The sequence below is a fragment of the Leuciscus leuciscus genome, assembly GCF_965113295.1.
Source record: "Leuciscus leuciscus genome assembly, chromosome: 17".
In the NCBI taxonomy this organism is placed as follows: Eukaryota; Metazoa; Chordata; class Actinopteri; order Cypriniformes; family Leuciscidae; genus Leuciscus; species Leuciscus leuciscus.
Window position 1 is genome coordinate 3,808,230 of NC_138741.1, and position 10,322 is coordinate 3,818,551.

Genomic DNA, 10,322 nt, shown 5'->3' on the forward strand with positions numbered 1-10,322 from the left:
TCTGCTTGATATTATTCATCTGCGTTTCCACAGAAAACCATCTGGAAATACAAATTCTCCCAGCTGAAGGGTTCGTCGGATGACGGCAAGACACGAGTGAAGCTTTTGTTCCAGAACTCAGAGAATAAACAGATCGAAATGAAGGTCAGAATGTGTTTACGTGTGAATATTAGCACGAAATGTCAACAACGAACATTAATGCTGTATTATAATATAATGTTAATAATATTTATCGGGTTTATATATACTATTTTGAAGTCTTTTGTTTTGAAGTTGTTCATAATAGGAAGGATTAGGATTGATAATTTAAATGGAACAGTTTATTGAAACTTCAGATATGTTTTTTTGTTGAATATCATATTTAATTCATCAGGTTTTTATGGCTCATATAGTTTGATAAAGTGATAATATTGAGGGAAAAGCAGCTCAATTTTATTCAGAGACTCAAACTGAGCAAAAATATAAAATGTGGTGCAGATGCTGATATTTATATGGACAAAAAGTGAGATTAAATTCTGATGATTGAAATATAAATCATTGAGATCTTAATAAGAGTATTACAGACTACTGACATAAAATGCATATAAATATCAGTCATCACTCTATTTATGTCAATATGTCTTAGTAAGATGATATTTAAATGCTTAGTTTTCTGATCAAATCTCCGTATTTATAATTTAATGCAATACAATGATGGTTGAGAGATGAACAGATAAACCTTCCTCAAAAGCCTGATGATCATATTTGAGACTCACATTTGAACATGATTTTACAAAAAAAAAATATGCATGGATAATTAAGTAAACCTAAGATGCTCCAGTCCAGTAAGTGTTGATCTTGAATTATCAGTAACAATATTAAAGTTATTTTTTACGTTGACTTGATAAAAATCAGTGCAGATTTCACAGGAAAAAGCCGAGCTAAAGGTGGACGTTTGTACAGTTACACTAAAAGACTTTTATGTGCTTTTGTCTTTAATAACCCGTGACAGTTGTTGACTTGAAAGAGAAAGCTGCCCTCTCATGTCAAAGCTGAACTAAGTTTGAGGCCTAATAGATATTTGATTGCATTGAGAAACATCCCGTTAACGGTGTCTTCTCCAACAGGAGCTGGAGTTTGCGAATCTGACGGCTGTCCTTCATTGCATTCACTCGTTCATCGCTGCTAAAGTGGCCACGGTGGATCCCGTCTTCGTCAGCAGTCAAAGTCTCACGCAGAAGTACATGTGCAACAGCTAGAAACATCTGTCCAACCTCGTCTGGTTCTCCGATTTTATGCACAATATCTATCAATATATCTAGTTCTTGTTATTTTTGTACGAATCTTCTAAATTCAGAACGACGTTTAAGGAACACTTTGAGTAGATGATATTTTGACATGCATTGAGTTATGATTTCTTTCCTACCTACTAATATGATCAATCATGTGCTTAACCTGAACTCATATTGATTATGTAGCAAAAGCAGATGCTGATATACGGCACTATAAGTTGATGCATGAACTGCATTTGACCATTTTACAGGGCAAAACGGGTGAAACTTTCAGCTGTAAAATCAACCAAACTTTGGCCAATATATGACTTTATGTTCTTTTGCCCTTTTTTTTTTTTTTTTATTCAATGCCTCAAATCTCTTAATTTAGCACAATAGCAAGTCAAATATACGATTTTAATGTCAATTCTGATGGTTCCCTGCATTTGAATGAAAGTGCTGCCTATGTTGAACTGAATTTGATATGTGTTAATATGAAGTAGTGGTTTGATTAACAGTAATTAGACCGTCTTGCCAGCTACTGTCCTTGATAAGTGAGATTTTCTAAGATTCAAGGTCCCTGATCTGCTGTTCTATTTAGTTTGATGTTATTCCAGTTCTTTTCCAAATAAAGGAATGATTAGTTCACTGCTGACCCCATACGGCATGATTCTTGTGTGGCTCCAGAAAATGTTTATATGTAAAAATGTGTATATACTAGTTTATGGTTAACTACATAATAAAACACAAGTAAATCAATCTGAATGTATAGTACATTTGATTATATAACTATATATTCACATATTTAAATAATATTCAAATCTGTCTATCTGTCGTTCTATATATATCGTTCTTTCTTTCTTTCTTTCTTTCTTTCTTTCTTTCTTTCTGTTTTGATCCTGAACAGAGTAACATTACAATAATTTGAAGGTAAAATACGAATTTACATTTATTTTTATAACCCTCAACAGGTATATAAATATGAAAATATATATACATTTGATTATTACTACTACTAACTATTCACTTTTATTACTATATATTTTCCAATTTGATATAGTGCCTAAATTACATTAATGTGTTTGGTTGTTTGCCTGGGTCAAATTAATCCAAAACAGAGTAACATATTCAAATAAGTATGAGGGAAAATAATTGGTTAATTTCACAATGACTATTATTTTTTTACACATGCAATCAGTCTTAACAGAACATGCCGGATAATTACCATTATACCACAACACACTGTGGTGAATTAATGATTGTCGGTTCATTTAATTTGCAGTTTAAAACCTGCGAATCATGAACATAAAATGGCATGTAGTGCATGAGGCAGTTTTGATAGATAATAAACGGACTTAAAATGTTTTAAAATATTTGATTTTCAAGAAATTATGAAAGCATGTGTCTGTAAACAAATAATAATGATGTGTCAGAAACCTCATAAATCATGAAGCTGTCCGTTATGTAATCCTCTCATACTTCACCGACTCTATGAAGAACAACATGCCTCGATCGTCTCAGTGTTGCCAGACGTACGATAATTATCATATTTGTACGATCATTTTGACCTCTAAAAATCCCATAATGTACGATAATTTCAAAATTTTGTGACACTTCAAATGGTGGTCATTGTAATCATACAGCTTCTATACTTATTGATCTAGCTGTGGATTCTACGTCTACCATCATCATGATTGTGAGGAGAAGTTGGAGAACATGAACGTGGTGTTATATGATGTCTTCCATCTTTTGTCGTCCGTCTTCTCGGCCAATCATCGTGGAGAACGACCCTCTCTCACAAGTTTTGTTCTTTTTGTATATTGTATCCAAAGTTGTATAACATTAACATGTCATCTCTGTATGTTTGCAAGAAGAAAAAAAGTAAAAAGCTGAGGTCTTTTCCAAGCTGAGGTCGATATTTTAGCAATTAAGTATTTTCAGGTCGTGCCAAAAAGTTGTTGGTCTATAAATAGCTGTATTCTGTAGCCTACGTTTGACTTGTAAAGGATTTTTTTTTTTTTTTTAAATACGATCATTCTGAGCTTCTGGTACTATATACTTTGACATTTCCAATCTGGCAACACTGCCTCGTCTGAAGCGCTCGACTCGAGTCAGTTCCAGAGGCAGAGGAATAAACATCTCGAGTGATGAAGGAGAAACATCTTGATTGATTGATTCAGTCAGCAGTGCTGCTTTGTGTTGAGAACACGCCACTGTCCCCTCTGTAGGGCTCTTGAATCGCATGAAGAGCTTCAGGAGCCACAACCCTACGTCAGATGAGCTGGTGTTTTTGTATGTCAAGAGTCACTGATGCCAGTCTCGGTCACAGTGGTGTTCTGTACATGTACATGGACGTTAGATTTGTGTTTACTCATCATTCAGCTGTTTCATCCCAGATAGCATGTATAATCGGCCCGAGCTCGGCTGCCCCGCGGCGCCTGCGGCTCATGCCTGGCTCACACTACAGGAGTTTTAAAATCCTAACCGATTTTGAAATCTGGTTGCAGCACACACTTAAGGAGAATCTTTGCAGATTTTCGTCCCTCAAATCTTAAACATGCTCACACTACAAGGTTTGAAAATCGCGGTGCACCACACACTACAAAATGTTATTAAGATTATCGTGCCAGAGGAAGCGCCTCACGTGATCTCAAGCAGCAGATCTGAAGTGGAAAAGCATGGAAACATATGGGACATGCATTGCCATGAGACACACACACACACACACACACACGCACAAAGAACCTACCGGTACTTTGAGTTAAGAGCTTAGATCGGGCCCAAAAAAATCAAGCCCGACCCTACCCGAGCCCATATTACAAAAATTGGCCACTTAATATTTAATATTCAATTATTTTAATTGTCACAATTAAAGTATTAATTTTATTAAATTGACCAAGCACAGCATTCAGCATTCAATCAAATATTGATTAAAGATTTATTATTATTAGGCTAATAATGTTATTTCAACATAATATCTCGTTATTTCGACAACAAGCGTGCAACAAGCTAGATGTGCATTTGTAAATCCGGTGACGCGTGCATTGATTTTATTAATAAACTAGTGTTTTCTGTCAGCTGCAAAGATGAAGTTGACGATCGCCATCTCCGTAGTGAACGCGCCTATATAGAGAGAAATGCACATGGATTACATAATCAGAGAGTAGCCTATTTCTTTTCGTTTTTAATTGTTTCGTTTAAAGACATTTAAAGATTCGATGTATTTCTCATGTCTGTGAGGCATACACTGAGTTTCGGTTAATTTATGATGAGATGCGCTCCAGTTCACGAGCAATGCAAGTGACAGCGCAGGCGCCTCTATGTCATGTTGCATGATTATTGTCTGCTATATTTGCTTCCAGGCAATTGGCAATTGGTTGATAAAAAAATTATATAAATTAAGAAACAATTTATACAAAACGAAATTCACTTTAAAGAAAGGCTTTCTACAAAGCAAAACGTAATGAAGTGGTCAAAATCATGTCTGACCCACTCTATGTCTCCCGATACATTGCACATCATATCTTACTCGTGCTGTTCACTTTTCATAATCAACATAGCCTAAATGGAAAAAAATAACATTATAATATTTTAACAAATAGCACAAAAAAACACAAGCATTTTTGGGGGCGGCCACAGCCCCCTGGCCGCCCAAAACGACGGGTGTGCCTTCATATCAAGACAGTCATATTGGTGAAAAGGTAGCCCTGACCAAGGAAAGCGAAATCTTTCAAAAATCATCCTTTTAAGGATATTTCTCATGAATGGCGTCAGCGCTGGTCAATACAATAAATCAATGCCGGCGTTGATCATGGAGTGACGCATCAGCTTTAGCGTTGTCCTGCTCAGAGTCTTGTAAAGTGGAGCTCAAAGTTTAAATTAAATATTAAAATAATTAACAGCTTGTTTCATTACATCTAGCACCTATCTGTGAATGCATCCGCATTTTTACATTTCCGTTGAAAGAACAGTTTAATGACTGAGTGACAGTCTCTAATGCGCAGAGACTTTCAATGTCAATACTGGTAAAAATATCAGCAGAAAGCCTCTCGTAAAGTGAGATTCAAGGAATTAACTGTTATATAACAATGGTCTAACAAGCTCATTGTCATGTTTATGTTGTGTTTATTATATTATGTGGACCCCCGACCATTATTTTGACGTGTTGTATCTTCATTTTAATCCACTTCGTTTTAACGCGCTTTTTACTTTCGGTTTCATGAACATGTACTCGTCTTTGTGCCTGCTGACCACAGTGTAACACTCATTTATTTAGCAATAAATAAATGGAGATAAAAACGCATATCGAGTTGAGTCACTCAAAATTATCTCAAGGGAAATTCCTTCAGCACGACAGCCCTACTTGTTTCCTGGCTATTTTGACAGCACTGACGTAATCACAGACTTGCTCATCCCGATTTAAAATCTTAAATATCAAACATGTTTGATATGATCGGGGCGAGCCCGATTTGTGTGAGAGCAGATCGGGAGGTGCAAGATTCGATCTGTGAACACCTCACATTACCAGATAATCTGCGGCGAACATCGGAACCGATCAAGGTCCTCGACAAGATTTTTTCTCCGATTCTCGGGAGGGGGAAATCGGGCATAAATCGGCCTAAAACTCCTGTAGTGTGAGCCAGGCATCAGACTCGGCATCGGCGTGTGTTAACCGGGCCGATTGTGGCCCGCAGCTCGCTCTGGCACATGCATTTTTGTTACGGCTGTAAAGTACTGGGCCGATTCATGTTCACCGTAACTGGTCGGCTCTGCTGTATGATCTGGACCACTTCTGGAAATGACTCGGCTTAGGTTAAATCAAGGATGGTTTTAATGTAGCAATAATTAACATAAAAATTATTTTAAAATTGACGTAAATTCCTGACTGTATCTTAGTATGTTATACTCGTCGAATGTCGTTGTCCAAAACAAAATATATGCGGTAAATAATAATAATAATAGAGTCATTTTGCACAGAGCAATTTTTAATATTTATAACCATAGCAAAAATATTTAGTTGTCATGAAGATTCTTTACGTGTATTTTAAAAATGCATGGGCGCTCGACATCACTCGCACAGTCACGGTGATTGCAGTCGCGCATCGGCTGAGTAGTTGGGTAGTCTAAAATTAACACTGAGTCTAAAATTCATTTTACTGGCTATTTCAAATGTTTACCAGCAGTGACGGTTAAACTCTGGGCGCTCGGCTCAGATGCGTTTACCGGTATGAAGCCGATTTCAACAGTTGCTGCAGCGAGCGTCAGCACGCAAGACGTGTGCACAACTTTCGGTGAGATAAAACTCAACGCCTGATTTAAAATCATCCCTTTTCGATCCTGCGTCATTACAGTGAACTTGAGGTAAGTTGTGTTCAATTTCCTTAAAAAGCATCAACATTTCACGCCGAGCATAGTTTCAATCGAGTTACGTCGACCTACATATTTCGAACTGTTGCTGATTAAATGTTGATTATTATCGATCCGTTTAAACTTTGTTCATGTTCATTTGACAGTGCTTCCCTAGATGAAACGAAAAGAAAGAATTCAGAACTCGAATTCTATTAATTAGGACAACAATATACAATTTTTGTCTGAGTAAAGTAGTGCAAATGGGGGTAATATGAAAGCTTTTATGGCGCGAAGTTAACGAAGCTAACATTGACTAACGTTAGCTGCGCTGTTTTTGCGCTAGCAGCTCATATTTTCGTTCTGCTAGTTGGCAAAGAATTAGTTGCTAGGCTAGACACCATTTTTATTGAATGCAATTTACGTGAATAATATTTACGAGCACCGTCTTTGATCTGTGGAAGAAAATAAAGTGGAACAAATGTTAGCTGGCTTAAGGCCAATTCATACCGCACAGACAAACGCCAACAAACACGTTTTGTCCTAAAGTATGTGCACATTTTGATCCTGTAAGAAAATATTTATTTTACTTATGTAAATAGAGGAATGATGTGGGACTTTGGTCTGCTGAAAGCTGGGTCATGTCTGTTGCTGAGTGAGATCGGGACTCTTATTATGAAAATGAACTGAGGACTCTTATAACGGTAGAGGAGCAGCTGCGCCTGCGCCGGCGACCTCACAGTTGCTGGGGATTATGATTACGCTGACACGTTTGCTCCTGGTTTTACAGGTATGATACAACATATGTTCATGCTGCAAATATTTTGTGTATTAATGTTCTGGGTTGTGAAGATCTATGTGCAGACCGTCCGCCATTTTGTGAACGCTGTGTATGACGTCGTGAAGTGCATTTAATGGCCTTTTGCACAGGGGCCTGTAACAGATGCACTCTCGACATTTAACAATATAAAACGAGAAGAAAGTTGTGTCTGAAAGCTGCAATCTTTTACTTGTATTGGTTAAAATGAATGAATATCTCGTGTTTTTCCGTGGGTGCTTGAGTTTGTCGGTGTCTGTTGGGGCAGTGTGAACATGACACTTATTTTTCATAACATTCTGAATACAACGACCAACTTTTGTTGGTGACTTTTTTTTTTGGTGTTTGCTGGCGTTTGTCTGCGGTGTGAATTGGCCTCTAGTTGTACTTTTATGGCGTAAACTGAAATCGCACTTTAATAGCTAACATCAACATTACCTTTGGCTAAATGCGGTCTGTACAGACAGGTTTGAAAAGTTTATTAGCTACCCTAGGGCTGGGCGATATGACTGAAAACTGTATCATGATGTAAGCGTTTCATATCAGTCGATAATATTGATATTTTTTATGACCTATTTAAAATAAGGACCAGGAGAAAAATATATTACATTCAACATTTTTATTTTAAACTTAACCTTCCTCTGATTATAATCCCCTCAGTTATAAAGGCAGAAATGTCAACACAACCATGGAAAGCAACACCATGGAAGACACAAAAGACAGGTCTTCTCAGGAGGCTGTGCCTACAGGTAGGAATTCTACAAAGTGAACTCTCTCGGTTTACTATGACATATCTACGTACAATGTTTTGCTACTAATCTGTTATGCCTGCTTTTTCTTGTGTCTTACAGCAATTGCTAAGGAGATCCTCATCCAGCTTGATTCTATCAGAGAGCAGCAGTTGCTCATCCTGATGCAGCTCCTACAAATCTCCAGCAGTTCCAGACTTCACGCCAGACCCAACACATTTTGGGCTCCTACTTTCAACTATTGAGGAGCTACAATGTTTGGAGAAGAAGAATTTGGTGAGTTAAATTATGCATTAATCAGATCATTCCTAAAAGTCAGTCCCCACTCTCACTCATGCTATATTCCTTAAATAACTAACGAGTTACATGTCTTTGTTTCAGACTGTTCTCCTTGGAATGGTCGGAGGCATGACTCTTAAAGACACTGTGGGGCAGGTCCTGAAAAGAGCAATGAACACTTCGCTGGCGAGACTCATTAAAAGTGTGGTTCTGGGTGAGTGTCAGTGCTGGATAACTGCACTGTGGTGACACCCCAGGGCTCTACAGTGCAACCTATTTATTTATTTATTTACTGGCTGTGACGGTGACAAAGTATTTAGGAGCACCAGTGCGACTGACCTGATCAGGTTCTATGGGTGCACCCTCCATTGAAACTAGAGCTGCAACGATTCCTCGATTAAAGTCGAGCACTCGATTAAAAAAAATCCTCAATAGCAATTTACCCGTGTTGAGTAACCGGCAAAATACCGGAAGTGGCGCATTCCACAGACGAGAATCCATGAATAACATTATTACACCGTTTTCTAAGGCTACGCGATCTATTTAAAACCATTTACAATCATAATATAGCATAGTGCTATCATGAAATCACAAAGGCTGTGATTTAGTTAAGAAAATGCGCTTTTTAAAAAAAAAATGCCCCGGCAAGTCATTTTATCAAATACCGCCTTTTAATGGGTAGGTTAATTTGTCATTGATCAGAAGGTGCTCCTAAATTTGACTGTGCTCCTAAACTTTTTAAATTAAAAAGAAATGTAAGTGTAGAGCCCTGCATCCAAATTAAGTTTTGGTGGTTGCTGAGTAACATCACGTGGTCATGCTGCCCTCTTCTATCTTGTGTTTTTCTCAGATGCAGTCCGCCGCAATGCCCTGACCAAAGATTCTACAGAAGAGGAAACAGAGCTGCTCATCACCAGGTGTCTGTGGTTAGCCTCTGATAGGGATGGTGGCCGAAGTCAGAGGGCGAACAGGCAGACAACGTAGACAACTCAAATATCGCGGTGGGCCAGAATTAAATGTTTCAAAGTTAAAAATGTTGATATTGGAAAATGGTATTTGAACTCCTTGATTCTACATTAATGCTGTGATATTATTTCTATTCTATTCTTTTCAATTCAAATCTGTTATTAAAAAATGTGTGCGTAGACTACTCAAAAACGCAGTGGGCCAGAATTAAATGTTTCAAAGTGAAAATGTTGATATTGGAAAATGGTATTTGAACTCCTTGATTCTACATTAATGCTGTGATATTATTTCTATTCTGTTCTATTCTATTCTTTTCAATTCAAATCTGTTATTAAAAAGTGTGTGTGCGTAGACAACTCAAATGCAGTGGGCCAGAATTAAATGTTTCAAAGTTAAAAATGTTGATATTGGAAAATGGTATTTGAACTCCTTGATTCTACATTAATGCTGTGATATTTCTATTCTATTCAAATCTGTTATTAAAAAGTGTGTTTATCCTATTTTTGTAGTGTGGTCCAATAAAAAATGCATTAAACATGAAACCTGTCTTCCTTGTGCTGTTTTACTTTGTTTATCTTGCATAAATAACGGCGGCTAAGCAATTTTAGTATTAACCTGATATGAATGGAAATCAAAGTTCAAATAAGCCCAAATAAGGAACGGGATTGGAGGCGAGCTATACGTCCTCTCATTCGGGTTTCCGCAATCGGGCCGCGTTAAAACCGAGCGCTCGGCCGAGTGTCTTTAGCCTTAATCGGGCCGCGTTAAAACCGAGCGCTCGGCCGAGTGTCTTTAGCCTTAATCGGGCCGCGTTAAAACCGAGCGCTCGCAGAGCAATCGGACCTAGATTCATGCCGAGGATTGGCCGATTGTTTTAGCCTTAATCGGGCCGCTCTCGGCCCGCACAATTTTTGC

At 37.7% G+C, this 10,322-nt stretch overlaps 2 protein-coding genes across 5 annotated transcripts in view; both read left to right on the forward strand.

The window, feature by feature from the left end:
- sntg2 (syntrophin, gamma 2) overlaps positions 1 to 1,990 on the forward strand; it is an 83,293-nt gene extending 81,303 nt beyond the window's left edge. For both annotated transcript variants that reach the window (XM_082143791.1, XM_082143792.1), the window contains 2 exons: positions 34 to 144; positions 1,107 to 1,990. In XM_082143791.1, coding sequence (XP_081999917.1) covers positions 34 to 144; positions 1,107 to 1,238 — 243 coding nt within the window. In that variant the 3' untranslated portion in view covers positions 1,239 to 1,990. The remainder of the gene's footprint in view (positions 1 to 33; positions 145 to 1,106) is intronic.
- Positions 1,991 to 5,994: 4,004 nt separating this feature from the next.
- LOC309479744 (uncharacterized protein) lies at positions 5,995 to 9,878 on the forward strand. Of its 3 annotated transcripts, none has more exons than XR_014199423.1 (5): positions 5,995 to 6,611; positions 8,074 to 8,162; positions 8,265 to 8,438; positions 8,544 to 8,655; positions 9,292 to 9,878. XR_014199423.1 is itself a non-coding variant. In XM_082143924.1 (5 exons), the coding sequence occupies exons 1-3, from the start codon at positions 7,862 to 7,864 to the stop codon at positions 8,405 to 8,407; spliced, it is 312 nt and encodes a 103-aa protein (XP_082000050.1). In that variant the 5' UTR covers positions 7,842 to 7,861; the 3' UTR covers positions 8,408 to 8,438; positions 8,544 to 8,655; positions 9,292 to 9,878. The 3 variants fall into 3 exon arrangements, 1 of the variants encoding a protein (XP_082000050.1); XR_014199424.1 differs by lacking the exon at positions 5,995 to 6,611 and adding an exon at positions 6,622 to 7,386; XM_082143924.1 differs by lacking the exon at positions 5,995 to 6,611 and adding an exon at positions 7,842 to 7,941.
- Positions 9,879 to 10,322: the final 444 nt, after the last annotated feature.

Coding starts and splice junctions, on each gene's coding strand:
- LOC309479744 (XM_082143924.1), top strand. CDS start 7,862: ATGCGGTCTGTACAGACAGGTTTGAAAAGTTTATTAGCTACCCTAGGG. Junction 7,942..8,073: donor ACTGAAAACTGTATCATGAT/GTAAGCGTTTCA, acceptor TAATCCCCTCAG/TTATAAAGGCAGAAATGTCA. Junction 8,163..8,264: donor TCAGGAGGCTGTGCCTACAG/GTAGGAATTCTA, acceptor TGTGTCTTACAG/CAATTGCTAAGGAGATCCTC.